The sequence below is a fragment of the Bos javanicus genome, chromosome 19, assembly GCF_032452875.1.
Source record: "Bos javanicus breed banteng chromosome 19, ARS-OSU_banteng_1.0, whole genome shotgun sequence".
NCBI classification, from domain to species: domain Eukaryota; kingdom Metazoa; phylum Chordata; class Mammalia; order Artiodactyla; family Bovidae; genus Bos; species Bos javanicus.
The window spans coordinates 41,689,931-41,711,255 of NC_083886.1; the positions used below are offsets into that span (position 1 = coordinate 41,689,931).

General features: G+C 48.1%; 1 protein-coding gene across 2 annotated transcripts; it reads left to right on the plus strand.

Annotated features, from left to right (window-relative positions):
* Positions 1-4,749: 4,749 nt before the first annotated feature.
* Positions 4,750-16,743, plus strand: GSDMA (gasdermin A). Of its 2 annotated transcripts, XM_061391680.1 has the most exons (12): positions 4,754-5,305; positions 7,152-7,370; positions 7,553-7,733; positions 9,972-10,137; positions 11,307-11,403; positions 12,041-12,088; positions 12,480-12,506; positions 13,036-13,056; positions 13,961-14,115; positions 14,586-14,700; positions 15,561-15,634; positions 16,150-16,743. In XM_061391680.1, the coding sequence occupies exons 2-12, from the start codon at positions 7,157-7,159 to the stop codon at positions 16,390-16,392; spliced, it is 1,341 nt and encodes a 446-aa protein (XP_061247664.1). In that variant the 5' UTR covers positions 4,754-5,305; positions 7,152-7,156; the 3' UTR covers positions 16,393-16,743. The 2 variants fall into 2 exon arrangements, with proteins under 2 accessions (XP_061247665.1, XP_061247664.1); XM_061391681.1 differs by lacking the exon at positions 13,036-13,056 and having other exon boundaries at positions 4,750-5,305.
* The last annotated feature ends 4,582 nt before the right edge of the window (positions 16,744-21,325 follow it).

Consider the following 21,325-nt stretch of genomic DNA (forward strand, 5'->3'; position numbering starts at 1 on the left):
GGGCAGAGCTCTCTACAGATCGCAGATCTCCAGATTCTTAACACATGCCCATTTCTTCTCACAAAGGGGTAGAAGGGGTCAAGGAAGGGGCAGGGACTGAAATTTAAAATTTTACTGCAGACCATCTCTGAAGTTGGTAGGTCCCCAAATGCAAAGCCCCTTGGGATGTTTATTCTCTACCATGCAGGTGGTGACCATGCTGGAACAAATTCTTCCAGTGGGAGGCAGTGCTCTTCTGTCTTCACTTCAAGCTGCCCAGGGGCTTTTAGGGTGAGGAGCTGAAGGTCACCCAGCCCTGGTTGAGCTCTGCAACCTTGACATACAAAGGGATGGACCCCACTATACCCAGGAGCCCAGGGCCTCGTCACCACTCTGTGTCCTCCGTGCCACCCTTGCTATCTTTCAGGTGTGGCCAACCTGGCTTTTCCCAGTTGGAACAGGGGAAAACAGAGTAGGGCTTGGCACAGACCTGAGGAAGCTGAAGAAATGGAGAGGAGCTTCGTCTCCAAGTTTTCCTGGAAGCAGAGTTTCAAAGGCTCCACCTGGGACTCAGTCTCTTTAACCAGGCTCTGGAGACTCTGTCCCGTCTGGAGAGCCTAGGAATCACAACTGAGGAGGAAAGCTTCTCTTTCATCAGCCAGGGAATGGATGGAGTTCCAGCCCTTGATGCAGCTGCATCTTCAGCCTGACAGTTAGGGAACCTGGCAGCAGAGGGCTGGGGGCAGCGAGGGCTGGCACCTTAAAGTTGGACATTGAGTTTGATGCATTTCTTCAGTTCTTCAGCATAACTTTGATTTGAGTAAGTATCACAGGCCATTGACCAATGTCTGCTCAGCCAGAATTTGGGAGATGTTTTGGGCTCCAAAGCTGATTTGGGAATTTGGGAAGAAAACTTAAAGGTTTTTAAGGGATAATAAAAGAGTCTGGGGTTTTATTTCATTCATCTCACAATCTGAAATCTGCACCCCGAAACTTCCAACCTCCCAGGAGAAATATAAAACACGATGCCTTAGGGGCACATTTTTTCTGCTCCTCCATCACTCTGGCCTGTCTTCATCCCTAGCTAGTCCACCTCCTTTTACTCAGCAAAGGTCTAGAAGCATGTCTGGGCAGGGGGTCACTTCCCCTAAATGCTCCAACCTTCCCAAATCCTCCTCCTTTTGCCTTCAATTTGGAGAAGGGGGTAGCAGAGGATAAGATGGTTAGATAGCATCACAGACTTAATGGATATGAATTTGAGCAGACTCTGGGAATAATGGAGGACAGAGGATCCTGGCAAGCTACACAATCCACGGGATCTGGCCTACATACGTGTGCTAAGTGGCTTCAGTTATGTCCAACTCTTTGCAACCCTATGGACTGTAGCCCCCCAGGCTCCTCTGTCCATGGAATTCTCCACGCAAGAATACTGTAATGGGTTGCCATTTCTTCCTCCAGGGGATCTTCCCAGGAACTTGTGTCTCCTATCTCCTGCATTGGCAGATGTATTCTTTACCACTAGTGCCACCTGGGAAGTCATCTGGTCACCTACACACATTGCATAAATGAAGAAAGTGGATAAGGAAGTAATGCCCTGTGCCAATGTCTGTATCTGTCTGCAGGGTTTGCCGTGCACTCTGTGGCTCGGGTTTTCAGAGAATAGGTGGCTGGGGCTTCCTCCCCTAAGTGGATTCCCTTTCCTGATCCCCTTGGCTGATCCCCCATCTCCTAGCAGCGACACACAAATCACAAGCTTGGCGCAAAGCTCAGGGGTGATTATCACCCATTACCTTCCCTAATTTACCACCAGAGGGAGAGCAAAGCCTGTTTCTTGCATCAGCACAGCTGCCCCACCCTGGCTCCTGTTTCAACAAATCTCTATTAATTGACCTAAAGCGTTCTTACACATTAGTACAGTTTAAGTTTCCTCCAGTACAATTGTGTCCCAGATTCCCCTGAACATAAACAAGGACTCTAAGGAAAAGAAGTCTCTGAACCCTAAAGGGATTCCGTGTGTGTGTGTGTGTGTGTTGTACTTTTTGCAGCTCATGCTCCACCAGGCTTCTCTGTCCATGGAATTTTCCAGGCAAGAATACTGGAGTAGATTGCCATTTCCTTCTGCAGGAGATCTTCCTGACCCAGGAATGGAACCCAGGTCTCTTGCGTCACATCTCCTGCATTGGCAGGCTGATTCCTTACCACTGCGCCACCTGAGAAGCCCCAGAGGAATGCTATGGTCTCTTCCTAATGCTTTTACCAGAGGTTTTCTTGAGGAATTGGTAGTGATGGGGGCGGGGTAGAGGGGGAGGTTGACAGAAAGACCGGATATCTTGGGTGGATGGAAGGAGCAGCAGAGGGACGAGCTGACAGAGATATTTTTATGCCAAAAGCACAAGACATTCAACTGGTTAGCCTCACAAACCCTTATTTCTTCTCTGTGCCTTGAACCCTCAAAGACTCCTGCTTGCAACACCATCAGGCAGTGTGGGGAATGGAGCGATAGGATGGAGGTCGGTGGGAGCAAGCCTGGTAGAGTTCAGAATGAAAGAAGGATGGCATGAGAAACAAAGGAGCAATACTGCTAGGCCCGAGGAGAGAAAGCTGGCTAGATGGATTTTGGGGGTCCTCAGGAAGAGCAGATACAGGTGTGACTTTTTTTTTTTTGGCCACACTGCACAGCATGTGGGATCTTAGTTCCCCAACCAGGAATTGAACCTGTGCCCCCTGCAGTAGACGTGTGAGATTCTTGACCATTGGATCTCCACGGAAGTCCCCAGGCATGACTTCTTGAAACCACTATTCTCCAAATCTCTGGAGAACGAGCTGAACTGGAAACCTTGACTTGCAGTCAGTGGGAGGAAGATAGACACCAGGAAGAAACTCCCCAAAGTCTGGCCAAGACAGTGGTGGGCTGAGAAGGTGGAGAGGGGGGCCACCTACTCTGAAACTTATTAAGGGATGGGAGACTGCACAGCCCAGGACCACATGCTGGTTGCTATAGAATCACATCCATGTGCTGAATAAGAGCTATAGAGAGGAAAAGATGAAAATCCAGGAAGAACCAGGAAACGAAACGTGGAGAGGATATTACACAGACACACATTTCTGCATACACATGCACTCATGATGGGAACTGCATGACTAATGACAGCCCTCCCACACACTCCAGCTCCCACCTTTTCTTCTCCTAAGGAAAGGGATGTTTGCTTAAGGTGATGGTTAGAGCTGTTGAAGGAGGAGGTATTAGATAGCTACACAAAATGAGAGTGGGTAGGTAGAAAAAGAGGTGAACCAAAAGACAGAGGCAGGGGACATCCCTGATGGTCCAGTGGTTAAGACACACCCTCCAACACAGGGAGTGTGGGTTGGATCCCTGGTCAGGGAACTAAGATTCCCACGTGCTGTAGGTTGCAGCCAAAAAGTTTTTTAAAAACAAGGTTGGGAGCTTCCTTTGTGGTCCAGTGGTTAAGAATCCACCTGCAAAAACAGGGGACACAGGTTAGATCCCTGGGCCAGAAAGACCCCTCATGTTGGGGGGCAACTAAGCCTGTGCGCAGCAACTCCTGAGCCCCACATCCCCGAGAGCTGGCGCACTGCAACAAGAGAAACCACCGCCATGAGAGGCCCATGCATCACAACTTGAGAAAGCCTGCATGCAGCAGCAAAGACCCCGTACAGCCCAAAATTTTTAAATAATAAAAAAAAAAAAAACGAAGTTGTATTCATACTAAGTCAATACACAAAAATCAATTTAAAAAAGAAAGATAGGAGGCAGGAACCAGAGGCCCAGCAACGGCAAGGTCTTGTCTTGTTTCAGGACCCAGAGGAGAGAGATTTGGGAGCAGCTGACATACTAACTGAGACTCTCGGGATAAAGGTGAAGTAGTTAAGTTTTTAAAACCTTGGCTGAGGGTGATGTGATCTCATCTCTCCCATTCACCACCAAGCCCTCAAGGAAACCTCCAGTAAAGACCTAACTTACTCTTCATGGCCTTCAAGGTCACATTTCAGTTTTGGTGGGTGATATTGAGGAGAGCCAAGAGGTGAGAGCATGAAGGCTCAGTGGTGTTCAGATTTACGTGCGGATGGACAGTCACAGATCCCAACAACATAGGAGCTTTGCTTGTGAGTGTCTTGATTTGTCATCTAGGGACCTGTCATGTGTGTAAAGTCTCCTTCACAATTCCTTCCAGGCAGAGATTTAAGATAAGAGCAAGACTTTGATGGGGAGGGATAAATTGGGAGTTTGGGGTTAGCAGATGCAAACTACTACATATAAAACAGACAAACAAGGTCCTACTGTACAGCACAGGGAGCTATATTCAGGATCCTACAGTACACTATAATGGGAAAGAATACGAAAAAGAATATGTGCATATATGTATAACTGAGTCACTTTGCTGTATACCTGAAACCAGCACAGCATTGTCAATCAACTACACAATAACATTTTCAAAAACTACACTCCACTTAAAAGAAGATGAGAGCAAGACCTGAGTCACCAATGGTGAGGAGTCTGAATTCCCATGGCAAATACACACTGTGGGCTCTTCCGTTAACTCCACTGGGCCTCTGCCTCTGCATATGTGTATGTACAATACCACGTGAGGTACAGAGATGCTGAGCAGGAAGCAACGCAGAGGAACATTTGGTGTATCTCCGTCTCCCCCTACACAGACATAAGCTTCTAGCAGTGCCATAGTTAGGTCCCTGTGTGACAAACAAGGCAGAGGACAGTTTTTCTAGCTGCTCTGCTTGTTGTTGGAATCTGAAGACACACAGGATTTCTTATCCCCTCATCACACCCACAAGGCCTCATCATGAATCCTAGATGCTTCCTGATGACCATGATGATAAAATAGACATGCCTGTCCCACATCACACACATGCATGTGAACACAAACACACACACACACACACACCCCCCTGCCTGTCCCCACTGCCTCTCTCTGCAGCCCTCTCCAAGGTGCCTTCCTTCCTCTCTTCTCAGCCTGTCAAGCCAAACTTCAGTCGCCACCTCTCCCCCACCCACGCCGGCACCTGCCTGGCAGCACCTCACCCACCCCCTCAGCCCTCAGGAGGCCAGGGCCCAGGGCAGGGTGCACGTGGAACAGGTTGATGCTGTTCTCCTGGAAGTGGAGCAGCTGCAGGGTGGGGTCACTGGGGCAGGCGGGGTCCCTGGAAGCCTACATCCTTGCCTCCACAGAGGCATAAAGCCACAGCCTGACCTGGTGAGGGACTGTCATTCTCTCAGCCCACAGACCCAGAGGGCTCCTGACCTTTACCCAAGACCCAGCTGCCAGACAGGACCCAGCACTGCTCCCTGGTAAGAACTTGATGACACCAGGGGTAGGGGGCAGGGGGTGGTTCTAGGGGTGGGACAGGAAGGGCTTAGGAGTCCCATAGGGCCCACTGGGGTAGAAATGTTTTTTGTGTTTTTTTTTAGTATTTATTTATTTATTTGGCTGCACTGGGGCTTGCTACATCTTTTAGTTGCAGCATGTGGGATCTAGTTCCCTGACCAGGGGTCGAACATGGGGCCCCCTGCATTGGGAGCATGGAGTCTTAGCCACTGGACCACCAGGGAAGCCCGTGGGGTAGGAATCTTGACTGGCCTTGGGGAAGGAAGGGAGAGGTGGCCCCGTGAGCACTTCTCTGGTGAGGAGGAGACAGCAGTCACCCAAGACTTTCCTGGCTGGCCAGGTTGCCTGTCCCACCTAAGCCTTCCAAGGAATGAGGAATTAAAAAAGTGCGTTGGAGTATGGTTGTATGGTTGGCAGAATGGGCTTGTGTACCTGTGAGTGTGCCCCTGGCCTCCCTAACTCTGTGAGGTGCCCACAGCGGGTATGAGGTGGTTTCCAGCCAGCTGGTATGTCCTCTTCCACCCCTGGGGATAATTCAGCTGGGCCAGCTGGCTGACCAGCTAAAACACCCGGACTTAAACCTCAAAGGCAGAGACCAGAGGCCATGAACCTCTGGAGGCCATGAACCTAATGCAGGCCCCGCACTCTCCAGGGCCCTCTGATCCTAGCTTATGTCTCCCAGCATTAGTTGCTTCAGTCATGTCTGACTCCGCAACTCTTTGGACTGTAGCCCACCAGGCTCCTCTGTCCACGGGATTTTCCCAGCAAGAATCCTGCAGTGGGTTGCCAGGCCCTCCTCCAGAGGATCTTCCCGACCCAGGGATCAAACCCATGTCTCCTGCATTGCAGGCAGATTCTTTACCATCTGAGCCACAGGGCTGCATTTCTTCATTCATTCTTTCCACACACATTTGTCAAGCTCCGTGTCAGCACTGGGCACTGTGCTTGGAGCTGAAGCCACAGAGATGACTAAGACCCACTTCCTGGCCTCGGGGAGGTCACAGTCAAATAGGTGAGAGTCAAGTAAACAGATCACAGCCACATGAGGTGGCAGGTGTTTCAGAAGTGCATGTACACAGTGCTTTGGGGACATGGGACAGAGTCACTGGCTGCTGGAAGCAGGGAAGGAAGGGGTCACAGAGAAGTGACCCAAAGTAACCCAAAGTGAGTCTTAAAGGACGAACAGGGATTCCAGATGGAAGAGGAGGTATTACAAGTAGATGGGACAAAAGCAAAGAGCAGCAAGATGTCTGGATCTGTTGAGTGGTGCCAGGAGGGAAATGGGTCTACCCACAGCTGTGAGCCAGGAGCGGGGCGACATTAAGATACAGGGAAGTGACACCCACCCAAAGAAAGAGCAACGGGGTGAGCAGCATTGTCCCCTGGGTCCTCCTACCAGTGGTGGCTGCGTCCCTCCCCCAGGTTCCCCAGGTGGTGGTTTTCATGGTTCACTGGTGGGGAGACAAGGTGGGCGTGGCTGAGTGAAAGGAGCTTTACTTCCACATTAATGAGATGTGCCAGTCAGGCTCCAGGTCCATGAAGACAGTGAGCAGGGACTGAGCAAAGAGCCCTTCACAATGAGAGGGGAGGGCTGCCTCCGCTAGCCAGCCTTGCAGCCAAGCAAGTTGTTTCAGCTCTCAGGACCTCATTTCCTCACCATAAAACAAAGACTCCTCTGGTCCCTTTCAGCTCTGACATCCTGAGGATTCAGGCGTCTTTAAGGGTATACCCTACTCCAGAGCCCATGGACCTGTCTTGGTGGAAGATGTCACCCTTCCTTCCAACTTGTCACTTTCCCTCCCCGTACAGAGACAATGACCATGTTTGAAAATGTCACCCGGGCCCTGACCAGACAACTAAACCCTCGAGGGGACCTGACACCCCTGGACAGCCTCATAGACTTCAAGCGCTTCCATCCCTTCTGCCTGGTCCTAAGGAAGCGGAAGAGCACCCTCTTCTGGGGTGCCCGGTATGTCCGCACCGACTACACCTTCCTGGACATTCTCGAACCTGGCAGCTCTCCTTCAGGTCAGCCTTGGCCACGGACTTGGGGACCAAGGGAGGGGCTGGAGCCGGCCAACCAGGAGGACCTGAAGCTGTCTCTGCCCAGGGGACAGGGGTGGGAATCCTCTAGCCAGAAAGTTCTCGAAGGAGGCAGGGAGGAGGAAGCGCCTCTCAGCCCAGCCCCCTTCATCTTCTCCCTTCTGCAGACCCAACAGATTCGGGGAACTTTGGCTTTAAGAATATGCTGGACGCCCGAGTGGAGGGAGAGGTGGACGTGCCAAAGACGGTCAAGGTGAAGGGGACGGCCGGCCTGTCCCGGAACAGCACGCTGGAGGTCCAGACCCTCAGTGTGGCGCCCAAGGCCCTGGAGACCTTGCACCAGGAACGGTGAGACTCGGGGCAAAGCTGTGCGGTGGAAGGGTGCTCTGGGCCTTGAGTCCAAGGGCAGGGCCCTCACACTGAACTTTCATCCATGGTCACCCCAGAGGAGCTCTTGAAGATGACCCTTCAGCCTGTGGGTGCTTCCAGGCCATTTCCTAACCACTCCCCTCAACCCCACCCCCATCCTTCCACCACCTCCCCACTCTCACGAACACCCAAGGATGAGTGTTTTCACACTAATGAATTGTGTGGCCTTGGAAAAGTCACTTCGCTTCAGCTTTCTCTCCTGAAAAATGATAAGTGTTCGATGAACTCTAGGGTTTTTTTCCCTACCATAAGACTCTATGAAAATACACTAAAAAGGGAAGAAACCTTAAATACTCCCTACTGCGACTTGAGCACAGCATTCTCCTTGCGTAAACAAAGCCCCCCACCCAGCCCCAACACGAAGGGAGCAGCGCTCAGGAACACTGCCCCAGCAGCATAAGGGGTGTGGCAGTTGCCCTGTCTGCGGGTTTCCTCAGATGTTTGACTTGACAAGGGAACTGACTTTTTAAGTAGTTAAGTGGTGGTTGAAAGGAGGTGAGTGCTGGGGAGGCAAGAAGAAAGGGCTGAGGTGCTTGGGGAATCATGCAGTAAATTCAGCCTGCCTGAGTACAAAGCACTCTGTTAGGTGCTGGACTGCACGAGAACACCTTTGCCTTGTGATTTCAGAGTGGGGGGACATGTACAACAGTAACTCTAATCCAAGGCTAGAAACGTAAGTGCCAGAGGAGGGCTTTGCCTGAGTTTTGTGTGCTGGGGAAATGGGAACAGACTTCGCGGCGGAGGCAGCCCACAACCTAGGCCTTGAAAGTGTGAAAGTGTTAGTCACTCAATCGTGTCCGGACACCAGGCTCTTCTTCCATGGAATTCTCCAGGCAAAAATACTGGAGTGGGTAGCCATTCCCTTCTCCATTCCCTTCTCCAAGGGATTTTCCCAACTCAGGGATGGAACCCGGGTCTCCTGCATTGCAGGTGGATTCTTTACCATCTGAGCCAGCAGGGAAGCCCTAGGGAAGGCCTTGAAAGATTAGCAGAAATTGGACTTGCAGGGCTGGGAGAATGCCATTACAAAAGCACACAGGTGAGAAATCTCAAAACCTGTAGCGACAGGACTTCCCTGATAGTCCAGTGGTTAAGACTCCAAGCTTCCAATGCAGGGGGTTCCATCCATAGTCAGGGAACTAAGATCCCACATGCTACACAGCGTGGCCAAAATAAATAAATAAATGCAATCCATCCATAAAAAAAAATTGTTTTAACCTATAGGGGCCATGAATAGCCAGTTTGGCAGAAGCAGATAAGAGTAAAACAAGGTAGAAATGTCGGGAGAGCCAAGACCATGGAGGACCCAGGTCAAGGACACATCTATGCTGTACCATGTACAGGGAGACTTGACGATGCTCTGATGTGCCATGATTAATCTGGCCAGACGGAGGAAGTGTGTCAGAGGATAAAGAACAGGGAAGGCAGGCAGACCAGGCCAGACTCTGTTCCACTGCCCATCAGAGAGATAAACTCAGTACAGAGGAGCAGACAGAAAGAAAAGGGCTGAATGGACGCAAAGTCTTGAGGACAACAGAGTGGATGGACTTGGCAGGGTGAGGGAGAGGATTTTGTCAAAGTGCACCTGGGAGAGGTCTAATGTGCCGCCTGGCCGTGTTAATACTTCTATATTGCAGGGAATTCCCTGGTGGTCCAGTGGTCAGGACTCCGAGCTTTCATTGGAGGGAACCTAGGTTCAATCCCTGGTCAGGGAGCTAAGATTCCACAAGCCAAAAAATAAAAGTGGAGAGAAAGAAAGGACCCCCAAGGAGAGATGCACACAACTAAGAACAGGGAGGAAAAGGAGGGGAATCCAAGGGAGAAAGAAACAACCACGAGACCCCATTCTTGGCCAGGCGCTGTGGCCGAGGATTCCCGAGTCTCTCTCTCTCTCTCTCTCTCTCTCTCTCTCCGCCCCCCTCTCTCTCCCCGGACGTAGGTGTCATCATCCTCGTTTTATAGATGAGGCAACCCGGACTCAGAGCAGCTGCCCTGCCAGGAGGCGGGAGAGCCGGGTTCCAGCCTGTCTTGCTCCAGAGTCCTCACGCTTCCCGACACCCCCGTGCCTCACTGCTGGGAATGACAGAGGAAAAGAGAAGGGCAGGGCCCCGATGGGGAAAAGCTCTGGACAGGTCCCTTCCGTTTCTCCTGTCACAGGAAGCTGATGGCAGAGCACCCGTTCCTGGAGGAGATGCGAAGGCGAGGAGAGAACCTGTACGTGGTGATGGAAGTAGTGGAGGCCGTGCAGGAGGTGACCCTGGAGAGAGCTGGCAGGGCCGAAGGCTGCTTCTCCCTCCCATTCTTTGCCCCGTTGGGGTTACAGGTTTGCTTCATGCACACACACTTACACTGAGTTTACCCCCAGAGGCTGCATTGCTTTGCCCAATCAGTACCCCCCACCCCAGGATACTGAAAAGGACCCACTCCCTCCCCTTGCTCTTCAACTTCCAGACACCAGTTGGCCAGGAACCAATCATCTCTATGGTTAAGGTGCCCAGTTGGGTAGATTCCTGTGCCAGCTGCCACAGGTAGCTACGAGGGAAGGGCAAACTCACAGTCACCAGTTTTCCCTTACAGTGCTCCCAGTCTTAAGAAAGACGTCCTTGATGCCAGAAAGGTCTCAGTCTCATGAAGGAGACACAGAGGTGAAAGGCCAGAGAATACAGGCTTGGAAAATTCAATGTAAATAAGTAGTCTTTACTTACGTATATCTATGCTGTGTAAGTATAGATCCAAAAAAAAGCAAGGAGATGAAACCAGTCACTCCTAAAGTAAATCAACCCTGAGTATTCATTGGAAGGACTGATGCTAAAGCTGAAGCTCCAATACTTTGGCCACCTGATACAAAGAGCTGACTCACTGGAAAAGACTCTGATGCTGGGAAAGATTGAAGGCTTTTGAAGGAGGTGGTAGAGGATGAGATGGTTAGATAGCATCACTGACTCAATGGACATGAATTTGAGCGAATTCTGGGAGACAGTAGAGGAGAGAAGAGCCTGGCATGTTGCAGTCCATGGGGTCACAAAGAGACAGTCATGATTTAGCAACTGAACAACAACATACTGTATAAATATTCAAGGGCTGAGTTGGAACCAGGAGTAAGGATTAATCATGGAAGGCTTCCCGAAGGAGGTGATCATGGGACAGATGGCCAAGAGGAAGAAGGAACCAGGGCCTGGATGGACGCTCTAAAGTGGGACAGGGATGCACAGGCAGGTGATGAACAGGTCTGCCCAGTTCCTTCATGTGTCTGAACCTGGAAGACAGAAAGAGGTCATTAAAGGGGTGATGAGAAGAAATGAGCAGAAGAGCTCTGAAGCTCATTCCACACTGGATGGAAAGGTGATCAGGGACACCACTGAAGAGTTCCTAACTTCTTATCTCCCCAAAGCCTTTTGGGCCTGGCCTTCCACTTGCCCTTTACCCCTTCACTCCCAACATCTCACATGTAGGATCTCTGCAGACTCACAAATCTTCATTGTCTACTCCTAGGGATCCGTAAACCACAAGGAGGCTGTCACCATCCCCAAGGGCTGCGTCCTGGCATTTCGAGTGAGACAGCTGATGGTCAAAGGCAAAGATGAGTGGGGTGAGCATGTTTTCCCCTGCAGACAAGAGTTACCCACACACTCCTAAGGCATCCTGCTCCCCTCTTGTGGCAACACTGGGGAAGCAGTAAAGGAGTATATTGTGTTGTGGTCCAACCTCCACAGACAGAACTGTAGGGCCTTCTCTGGGAGTGAGGAACCCTGGATTCTGAGCATCTCCTGAGTGCTAGCTAGGCACCTTTGTTAGCAGGGAGAAGGGAGTACAGAGATGAACAAGCACAGCCTCTGCTCTCAAGAATTCTGGGGCCAGGAGTTTCCTGGTGGTCCAGCGGTTAACTCTCCGTACCTCCACTGCAGGGGCCTTGGGTTCGATCCCTGGACAGGGAACCAGGATCTGGCATGCCACGTGGCCAAAAAAATAGAAGTCTGGTGCTGATGGAGGAAACAGACACAGATACCAGTACTAGAATGCAAAGTAGAAGATAGTGATATCATAGGGAAAGATTTACAGGGGAAGAAAAGATTACCTCCAGCCATAGAGACAGATCAGGGGTAATGTTGAGGTATTCAAAGACAGGTTCTTAGCCTTTAGCAGAGTCCATAGGCTTGAGGCCAGAAAAAGAAGGTTGGGGCAGCTGTTAAAAGTCCTTCTGCCCTCCCTGCTCTTGTTCCTTACAGATATCCCACATATCTACAATGATAACATGCACACCTTCCCTCCCGGAGGTAAGCAAAAATTGTTTCCTGGCTCCCCATGTGTTCATCCCTACCCCTGACATTATCTGCTGACATCCTGCACCCTCTAATAGGGTATACCAGAAGCCCCCAAGGAGCCCCCTGGTTTCGTTTCCCAAGGCTCTAAAAATATCCATCTTCAGCTTTAGGAAAGGCAGATAGAGGCATAGAAATGTGCCCAAGAGAGACAGAGAAACAGAAAGAGACCGGAAGGCACCATCAGAAGCAGCAATACTGGAGACAGTGTGTGTTCCCAAAATTGCAGAGGCGGATGAGCTCTGTTTTTATAATGATCACTGATAAAGCTGCCTTGACAACTGCTCTAGATAAAAAGGCACAAAGAGGTTTTATGCTGACATATGTGTGTTGTTTCTGTCTTCAAAAAAGCCAGAAGACGAGAAGTTCACCCGTAAGTGTTTCCTGTCATTTCACTGCAACTTTCTTGATAGGATTTTAAAAGTCTAATGTTTTTCTTCCCTTCTCTCTGGGACTGAAAAGGAATATGGCAGAGCAGATCTCAGAAAGACTATTGTCTCTGAAACATGGCAGGAATTCCAATAGCTTAGGAAAAAGCAGTGGAAGGGGGAAAGTCTTTGGACAAGACTCCCAGGTGGTCAGATGCCTCTGACCTCTGTCCTCAAGGCCTTAGTAATAATGACCTGTCACATGCGCATCTGCGTCTCTGCTGCCCAGAGCCTGGGGCAGGAGCCACTGAGTCACAGTGATGCCAACTCAATCCAAGTGCCCCTTTTCATAATCCCTTAGCTTCTCTGCTGCCCCATTTCTGCCTCCCACAAATGGAACAAGAGTATCTTTAAGTCAGCTGGGACATTCCAGGAGACAGGATGTATTTCCTAACCTCCATTCATGTCCCACTCCCTGGGTATGCCTACTGTTTGGGAGGATTGCCTTCTAATTGGAATTTTTTTTTCCTTCAGTTATCCAGGCATCTGATGTTGGTAAGGAAATTTGTGTTTCTCCCTACATGTTGGCAGGAAGGCAGTGGAAGTAACCTTGGGGTGAAGGGAGAGGAAGACAAGTGCTGAGTCCCTGGTGGTGGGGCTTGGAGCCACTTCCAGGAAGCCCACTCTTTCCAAAGCAGGCTGGATGTTCCTAGGATGCCAGGCCCCTAGAGGGGCAGGCCAAGGTTGGAGCTATCCCTAGCTGACCCATGTTCCTGGATTTAGACCCACTACTCTTGGGGCTTCCCAGGTGCTGCTAGTGCTAAAGAATCTGCTTGCCAGTGTAGGACACATAAGACACGCAAGTCCAATCCCTGGGTTGGGAAGATCCCCTGGAGGAGGGCATGGTAACCCACTCCGGTATTCTTGCCTGGAGAATCCATGGACAGAGGAGCCTGGCGGGCTACAGTCCATAGGGTCACAAAGAGTTGGACATGGCTGAAGTGACTTGGCATGAAGCACGCACACACTTCTGAGCAGTCCCCTCCCGGTCTTCACCCAGTCACCAAAATCACTTTGTCAACTGACTCTTAAGAAGGGAAAATAGACCTTCCTTCTCAACTCTTAGCGGGTGGTCCTAGAGAAAGGGAAGTCAGTTGTCTACTGATCTGGGATGGAGCCTAGAATCTCAGGGGGAATGAACGCCTGGTTTAGATGATACTGTGGGTCCTGGCCCACCCCTCGATTCCCCATCTCCCCACTCAACACCTTAAGTCAAGTCTGGGGAATAACTTTATAACTGCGTACCGTGGTCAAGCAAAAAAAGAAGCCAGGCTCTAGCTGCGAGCAGAGCTCAGGGGCAGCAGAGCCTAGGGGCCTAAGCAGGGCTGAGTGAAGGAGATCTGCCAGGAGCGCACATACTGAACTGCTGAAGAGGATGCCACATCTGCTGTTGCCACAGGGGCGGTACACGAGGACTTCAGGACCCTAAAAGAAGAGGTTCAAAGGGAGACCCAGGAAGTGGAGAAACTGAGCCCGGAAGGGAAGAGCTCCCTGCTCAGCTCCCTCAGCAAACTCCTAGGGAAGAAAAAGGAGCTACAAGACCTGGAGCTGACGGTGAGAACCCAAGGGAATGGCAGGAGATGCAGGGGAACATGGAGGTGGGGGAGCTGGTGGGGGATCCCACAGACCTGGCAGAAGATGGCCAGTGGCCAGAGGGGCCGGCAGTGGAAGCCTTCTCCAAGGCTGGTCAAGTGCCCCCCTCCCAGGCTGCCAGGGTCGCCACTGCGCCCTGTGTCCCTTTGGAGATGGGCAAACAGTGCAGATTTCCAGGCTTCCCCCTGATCGACAGAGGGTGGGCAGCAGGCCAGCAGAACCTTCTTTTGGAAGGGGGCTTGACCTTTCCTTTCCAGAGTCCAAGACTCAGGGACCAAGGAACCCAAGAGTCTAATACTTTTCAGGACTTGATATCTTGAAAAAGAAATAAGGAAATGGAGAGAGTTAACACACCTCAAGGGACTGTCATACGCCAGGCACTGGGAGCTCTACCCATGTTCTCCTAAATAGTCACCCAGCTTTCCCCACAGCTTGAAGAAGCCCTAGGCAAAGGACATGAAGAGACCCTGGAGGCACTCCCAAAGAATGTCCTGCTATCAAAGGGGGCTATGGACGCCATCCTCTATTTCCTTGGAGCCCTAGCAGGTAAGTGGGGAGTGAGGTCTTCATTTATACACCTATTCAGTAGTAGGAATGAGTCACTAAATGAATTCTTGAATGAATGAATGAGTAAATAAATGCCAGGCAAATTGTACTGCAGTTAAGTAGTTTATATCTACATTCTAAAAAAACTGGTTTCATTCCTTAGGATTCACGTGGTCACCATACCCTAGTCTTGCTAACAGAGGTTGGGAAATAATCCTAGTTTTATCAGCCATATATTTAAAACTTTTGCATATCGCTAAGCTCATCACTTTAATTTCAATATCTGATAGCTTTAATCTGAGGATAACATCTTCTGATCTTACCCACCCCTGAATTCTTTTTCCCTCTGCAAGAAATAGTGTCCCACTTTAAAAACACTCTGATCCTTCACATGTAAGCTGAGATGTTTGTTGCTTCAAGAAGGCTGCCCTAGGAGCTTCCCTGATGGTGGCTAAGACCCCATGCTCCCAATTCAGGAGGTCCAGGTTTGATCCCTGGTCAGAGAACTAGATTCCACATGCCTCAACTAAGATCCAGCACAGACAGATTAATTAATTAATTTTTAAAAAAGAAGATGCCTGCCCTCAAATACCAAGACCAAAGTAGATCCTCAGCTATGGCTCCTGTTACAGCCTACATTGTAATTGCACGTTATTTTGTCTTCTCTGCTAGAATGCGGAGAAGTTCCTTGAGTGAGCATGATTTTTTCTGGGCCAGCAAAGGTGCCTGGCCCAGAACAGGCATTCCACCGTGGGTGAACATATAAATCAGTGAGTGCTGAAATTCTGGAAGTACACCCATTGGAACTTGTAGTTCCCTTTGTACCAACACACATCTCTTCCTCTGCTTTTTTTCTCCAGAGCTAAGTGAAGCCCAACAGAAGCTGCTGGTAAAATCCATGGAGAAAAAGATCCTACCAGTGCAGCTAAAGCTGGTAAGAAAAAAATGGCAGCTGTTAGGGAGACTTTGGAAGGGAGTCAGCTATAACTAGTGGAAAGATACAATCTAACCTAATGACAGAACCCTCCTACAGGGCCTCCGTCTTATCCTAGGAGATCACGCCTACTTCTCATTTCTCTCCATGTTTCTTCCTATTTGCTATTTGGCAACTAGAGGTAGGGGAGTGCATTTCTGGGCAACTGTCTGTGTTTTTCAGTCTGGTCCTGGGAGAAGAGACAGAAAACTCTAGTTTGGTTTATTCCTAGCCAACTGATGTGAGTCAATCTTAATGTCTCTGAGTCTCAATTCACTCCTCTGTAAAAGGGGCCTAAAAATAAATGTGCTGCCCATCCTACAAGGCTGTTAAAAAGCCCAGGCAGAGTTGTCATGTAATGTAACCTAAGGGGTTATAGTGAGAGAAAGTTAGCCCTCTTTGTGGATTTTTTGAGATGGGAGAAAGGAATAGAGGTTTCCAGTTCTTTCTTTTCATACTACTTTGCTTCCTTCCAGGTGGAGAGCACAATGGAACAGAATTTCCTCCAGGATAAAGAGGGTGTATTCCCCCTGCGACCTGAGCTGCTTTCCTCCCTTGGGGAAGAGGAACTGACCCTCACAGAGGCCCTAGTGGGGCTGAGTGGCCTGGAAGTGCAGAGATCCGGCCCCCAGTACACGTGGGACCCAGACACCCTCCCCCGCCTCTGCGCCCTGTACGCTGGCCTCTCCCTCCTGCAGCTACTGACCAAGGCCTCCTAACTTGCCTTTTCCATTCAACTCCTGCTTCCTTAATGCCTTCCCTACCTCACTGCACCCTGTGCGAACACCCAAGGGCATTTCAGAACCACCAGGCTAAGGATAACGGAAACTGTAGCTGATCACTCAATTCCCACTTGTCCAACTCTGTACATCCCCCATCCCTATTGCTCCACAGCCCATCCACAGATGCTTAAATTCTCTAATAGTGTAAACACTCAAAGTTGAAAAACTATGAACCATTTCAGCAAATCCCAAATTAATTAATTAATTTCCTATCCCAACCCCTCCCACTTATGATTCCCCAAATCAAACTTTACTAGAATTGATGAAAAAAACATTATTTCACTTTGAGTGAAACGTCTTTTGGTGTTTTTCCTTAAAGAATCTATCCTAAGGAAATTCTTAATTTGTGCCAGAAAAAAACAAAGACATTATCATACTCTATACAGATTATATGTACATGAATACTATTATGATGTCCTCAGACCAGCTAGAAAATGCTCAGAGAACTATGAAGGTGTAGAATTTGGACTCTAGACTCTAGAATTAGAAGATCATCAAAGCAATTTGTCTTCCAAGAGGAGATTTGAGGTTCTCTGGACTTGGGTTGAGGGACTGGAAAAGGTGAATACCTAATATGTGGTACAAACACAAGAGTAAGACAACTTCCAAGTTTATTGAATAGAAAATGCAGGGGAATTCCCTGGCTCTCCAGTTGTTAGGACTCTTAAGTTTCCAATGCCAGGGGGCCAGGGTTTATCCTCAGTCTGGGAACTAAGATACCACAATCCATGCAGCCAAAAAAAAAAAATATATATATATATATATATTTATATTTATATATATAAATATTTATATATTTTTTTATTCAGATAAGTCAAAAATAAATGGTACCCCAAGAATACTGGGTGGCTTCCCAGATGGTACTAGTGGTAAAGAATCCACCTGCTAATGCAGGAGATGCAAGAGACTTGGGTTTCATCCCTGGGTCAGGAAGATCCCCTGGAGTAGGAAATAGCACTCCACCCCAGTAGTCTTGCCTGGAAAATACCACAGGCAGAGGAGCCTGGTGGGGTACAGTCCATGGGGCCGCAAAGAGTCAGACAGGATGGAGCATACACAAGAATAAGACTGATCCAAAATTTTAAAAAAGAAAATATAATATTATCTTCTCATTCCACCTTTCCTTCTTCTGCCCTCAATTAGGGTGGTTGCAGGAGGAAGTGAGGTGGGTAGAACTGGCATGTGGACGGGTTAACATACACATTCAGTCTCGTAAAACTGCTAGGTTTATACCAGCCTCCTCTGCCTAAAGCTGGGTTTTAACATCTTTCACTGATCTCTTTTAACATAGTTTTATGGGTGGAATAATTTCTCCAAGGTTTTTGGCCCCAGGAGTCAGACTCTTCTCTTTCTTAGCCACCCTTCTCCAGGCTGGTTCCCTCACTCACCAAGAATTCAAGACCAACTGCCAAAAAGTTTGTGTTAAGCCATCCTCCCCCATGCTGGGGCGTCTCCAAGGCCTTGCTCAAGGACATACTAGGCAGTTATCTGCTGACTTGATTGTTTTTCCCTTGTGATGTAAACTTAATAATGAAGTGAGCTAACACTCTAACTATCCAGAAAGGTAACCTCATAAAGACGAACAGCAAAGCCCATCTGTATTCTTCCTTTGCCATTCTCATCTACCTACAGTTACAGATATGGTGTTATAAAGAACACGCTTTAGGGACTTCCCTGGTGGTCCAATGGCTAGCACTCCAAGCTCCCAATGCTGGGGGCCCCGGTTTCAGCCCTGGTCAGGGAACTAGATCCAGCATGCTTCAACTAAGACCCAGCATGGCCAAATAAATAGATATTAAAAAAAAAAAAAAAGAAGAAGAACACATTTTAATGGGTTTACTCCAATGATGATTCAAAAGTCCTGTTATCCAATCTCCCAGCCCTAGAGCAGTTCGGGAAGAATTGATCATTTTTCACTAAAACTGGAGAACACAATTTTCCATTTAGGAAATCACTACTTAGTACAAGGAGCTAGCTATTCACTCCAATAGTATAAAAGGAGGGATACAAAGAATATCCTCTCTTTGTAAAAATATAAAGGAGAATATGGTCAAAACATTCTCTGCCCTCTAGGACCTTACAGCAGGGCTAGGTTGCCTTGCAGGGTCTGACCTGGTCTAAACGCAAAGCTTCCATTTACAGAAGAGATAAAAGTTCCAAGATAGGAAAGGAGTTTTTTGCTTTTTGTGTCTTAGGAAATTGGAATCTGTATACTCCTGCAGAATCACCGGAGGAGTCCTTTGAAAGAGTGGATGGGGTTTCAGATCCAGTTTCTTTTCCCTGGAGGACTCTTAGGTGCTCCTTAAGTGCACTAGTATTCTGTTCCCCATTTCACTACAGTGTCTGTCTGGATGCATATCATCTCCCCAAAGGACCCCTGAAGCCTCTCTGTTTCCTCCAGCCTCACAATACACCACAGCCCAGAGCAGAGCTTCCAGCATGCCACATTGAAGCTGATTTTTTTTTACCACCCCGCCCCCTAAATATGCTATCCCTGGGTCTCATAGAGACCAGACTCCTAAATTTTATTACATTGAAGTAATTACACCCAAATACACTCTCCCCGAAAAAAAGTCCGAGATGAAATGCAGTACTTGGATGCAATCTCAAAAATGACAGAATGATCTCTGTTCATTTCCAAGGCAAACCATTCAATATCACAGTAATCCAAGTCTATGCCCTGACCAGTAATGCTGAGAAGCTGAAGTTGAACAGTTCTACGAAGACCTACAAGACCTTCTAGAACTAACACCCAAAAAGATGTCCTTTCCATTATAGGGGAATGGAATGCAAAAGTAGGAAGTGAAGAAATACCTGGAGTAACAGGCAAATTTGGCCTTGGAGTACAGAATGAAACAGGGCAAAGGCTAATAGAGTTTTGCCAAGAGAACAAACTGGTCATAGCAAACACCCTCTTCCAACAACACAAGAGAAGACTCTACACATGGACGTCATCGGATGGTCAACACCGAAATCAGATTGATTATATTCTTTGCAGCCAAAGATGGAGAAGCTCTATACAGTCAGCAAAAACAAGACTGGGAGTTGACTGTGGCTCAGATCATGAACTTCTTATTGCCAAATTCAGACTTAAATTTTAAAAAGTAGGGAAAACCACTAGACGACTACAGTCAGCAAAAACAAGACTGGGAGCTGACTGTGGCTCAGATCATGAACCCCTTATTGCCAAATTCAGACTTAAATTTAAAAAAGTAGGGAAAACCACTAGACCACTCATGTATGACCTAAATCAAATCCCTTAAAATTATACAGTAGAAGTGAGAAATAGATTCAAGGGATTAGATCTGATAGGCAGAGTGCCTAAAGAACTATGGATGAATGTTCATGACATTGTACAGGAGGCAGTGACCAAGGCCATCCCCAAGAAAAAGAAATGCAAAAAGGCAAAATGGTTGTCTGAGGAGACCTTACAAATAGCTGTGAAAAGAAGAGGAGCAAAAGGCAAAGGAGAAAAGGAAAGATATACCCATTTGAATGCAGAGTTCCAAAAAATAACAAGGAGAGATAAGAAAGTCTTCCTCAGTGATCAATGCAAAGAAATAGAGGAAAACAATAGAATGGGAAAGACTAGAGTTCTCTTCAAGAAAATTAGAGATACCAAGGGAACACTTTATGCAAAGATGGGCACAATAAAGGACAGAAATGGTATGGACCTAACAGAAACAGAAGATATTAAGAAGAAGTGGCAAGAATACACAGAACTATACAAAAGAGATCTTCACAACCCAGATAATCATGATGGTGTGATCACTCACCACTCTTGTCAAGCCAGACATCCTGGAATGTGAAGTCAAGTGGGGCTTAGGAAGCATCACTACAAACAAAGCTAGTGGAGGTGATGGAATTCCAGTTGAGCTATTTCAAATCCTAAAAGATGATGCTGTGAAAGTGCTGCATTCAAAAAAAAAAAAAAGTGCTGCATTCAATATGCCGGAAAATTTGGAAAACTCACCAGTGGCCACAGGACTGGAAAAGGTCAGTTTTTATTCTAATCCCAAAGAAGAGCAATGCCAAAGAATGCTCAAACTACTACACAATTGCACTCATCTCACATGCTAACAAAGTAATGCTCAAAATTCTCCAAGCCAGGCTTCAATAGTACGTGTACCTTGAATTTCCAGATGGTCAAGCTGGATTTAGAAAAGGTAGAGGAACCAGAGATCAAATAGCCAACATCCACTGGATCATCAAAAAATCAAGAGAGGTCCAGAAAAACATCTACTTCTGCTTTATTGACTACACCAAAGCCTTTGACTGTGTGGATCGCAACAAACTGTGGAAAATTCTTAAAGAGATGGGAATACCAGACCATGTGACCTGCCTCCTGAGAAACCTATATGCAGGTCAAGAAGCAACAGTTAAAACTGGACATGGAACAACAGACTGGTTCTAAATCAGGAAAGGAGTATGTCAAGGCTGTATATTGTCACCCTGCTTATTTAATTTATATGCAGAGTACACCATGAGAAACGCTGGGCTGGAGGAAGCACAAGCTGGAATCAAGATTGCTGGGAGAAATATCAATAACCTCAGATATGCGGATGACACCACCCTTATGGCAGAAAATGAAGAAGAACTAAAGAGCCTCTTGATGAAAGTGAAAGAGGAGAGTGAAAAAGTTGGCTTAAAACTAAACATTCAGAAAACTAAGATCATGGCATCTGGTCCCATCACTTTATGGCAAATAGATGGGGACGCAATGGAAACAGTGAGAGACTTTATTTTGGGGGGCTCCAAAACCACTGCAGATGGTGACTGCAGCCATGAAATTAAAAGACGCTTGCTCCTTGGAAGAAAAGTTATGACCAACCTGGACAGCATATTAAAAATCAGAGACATTACTTTGCCA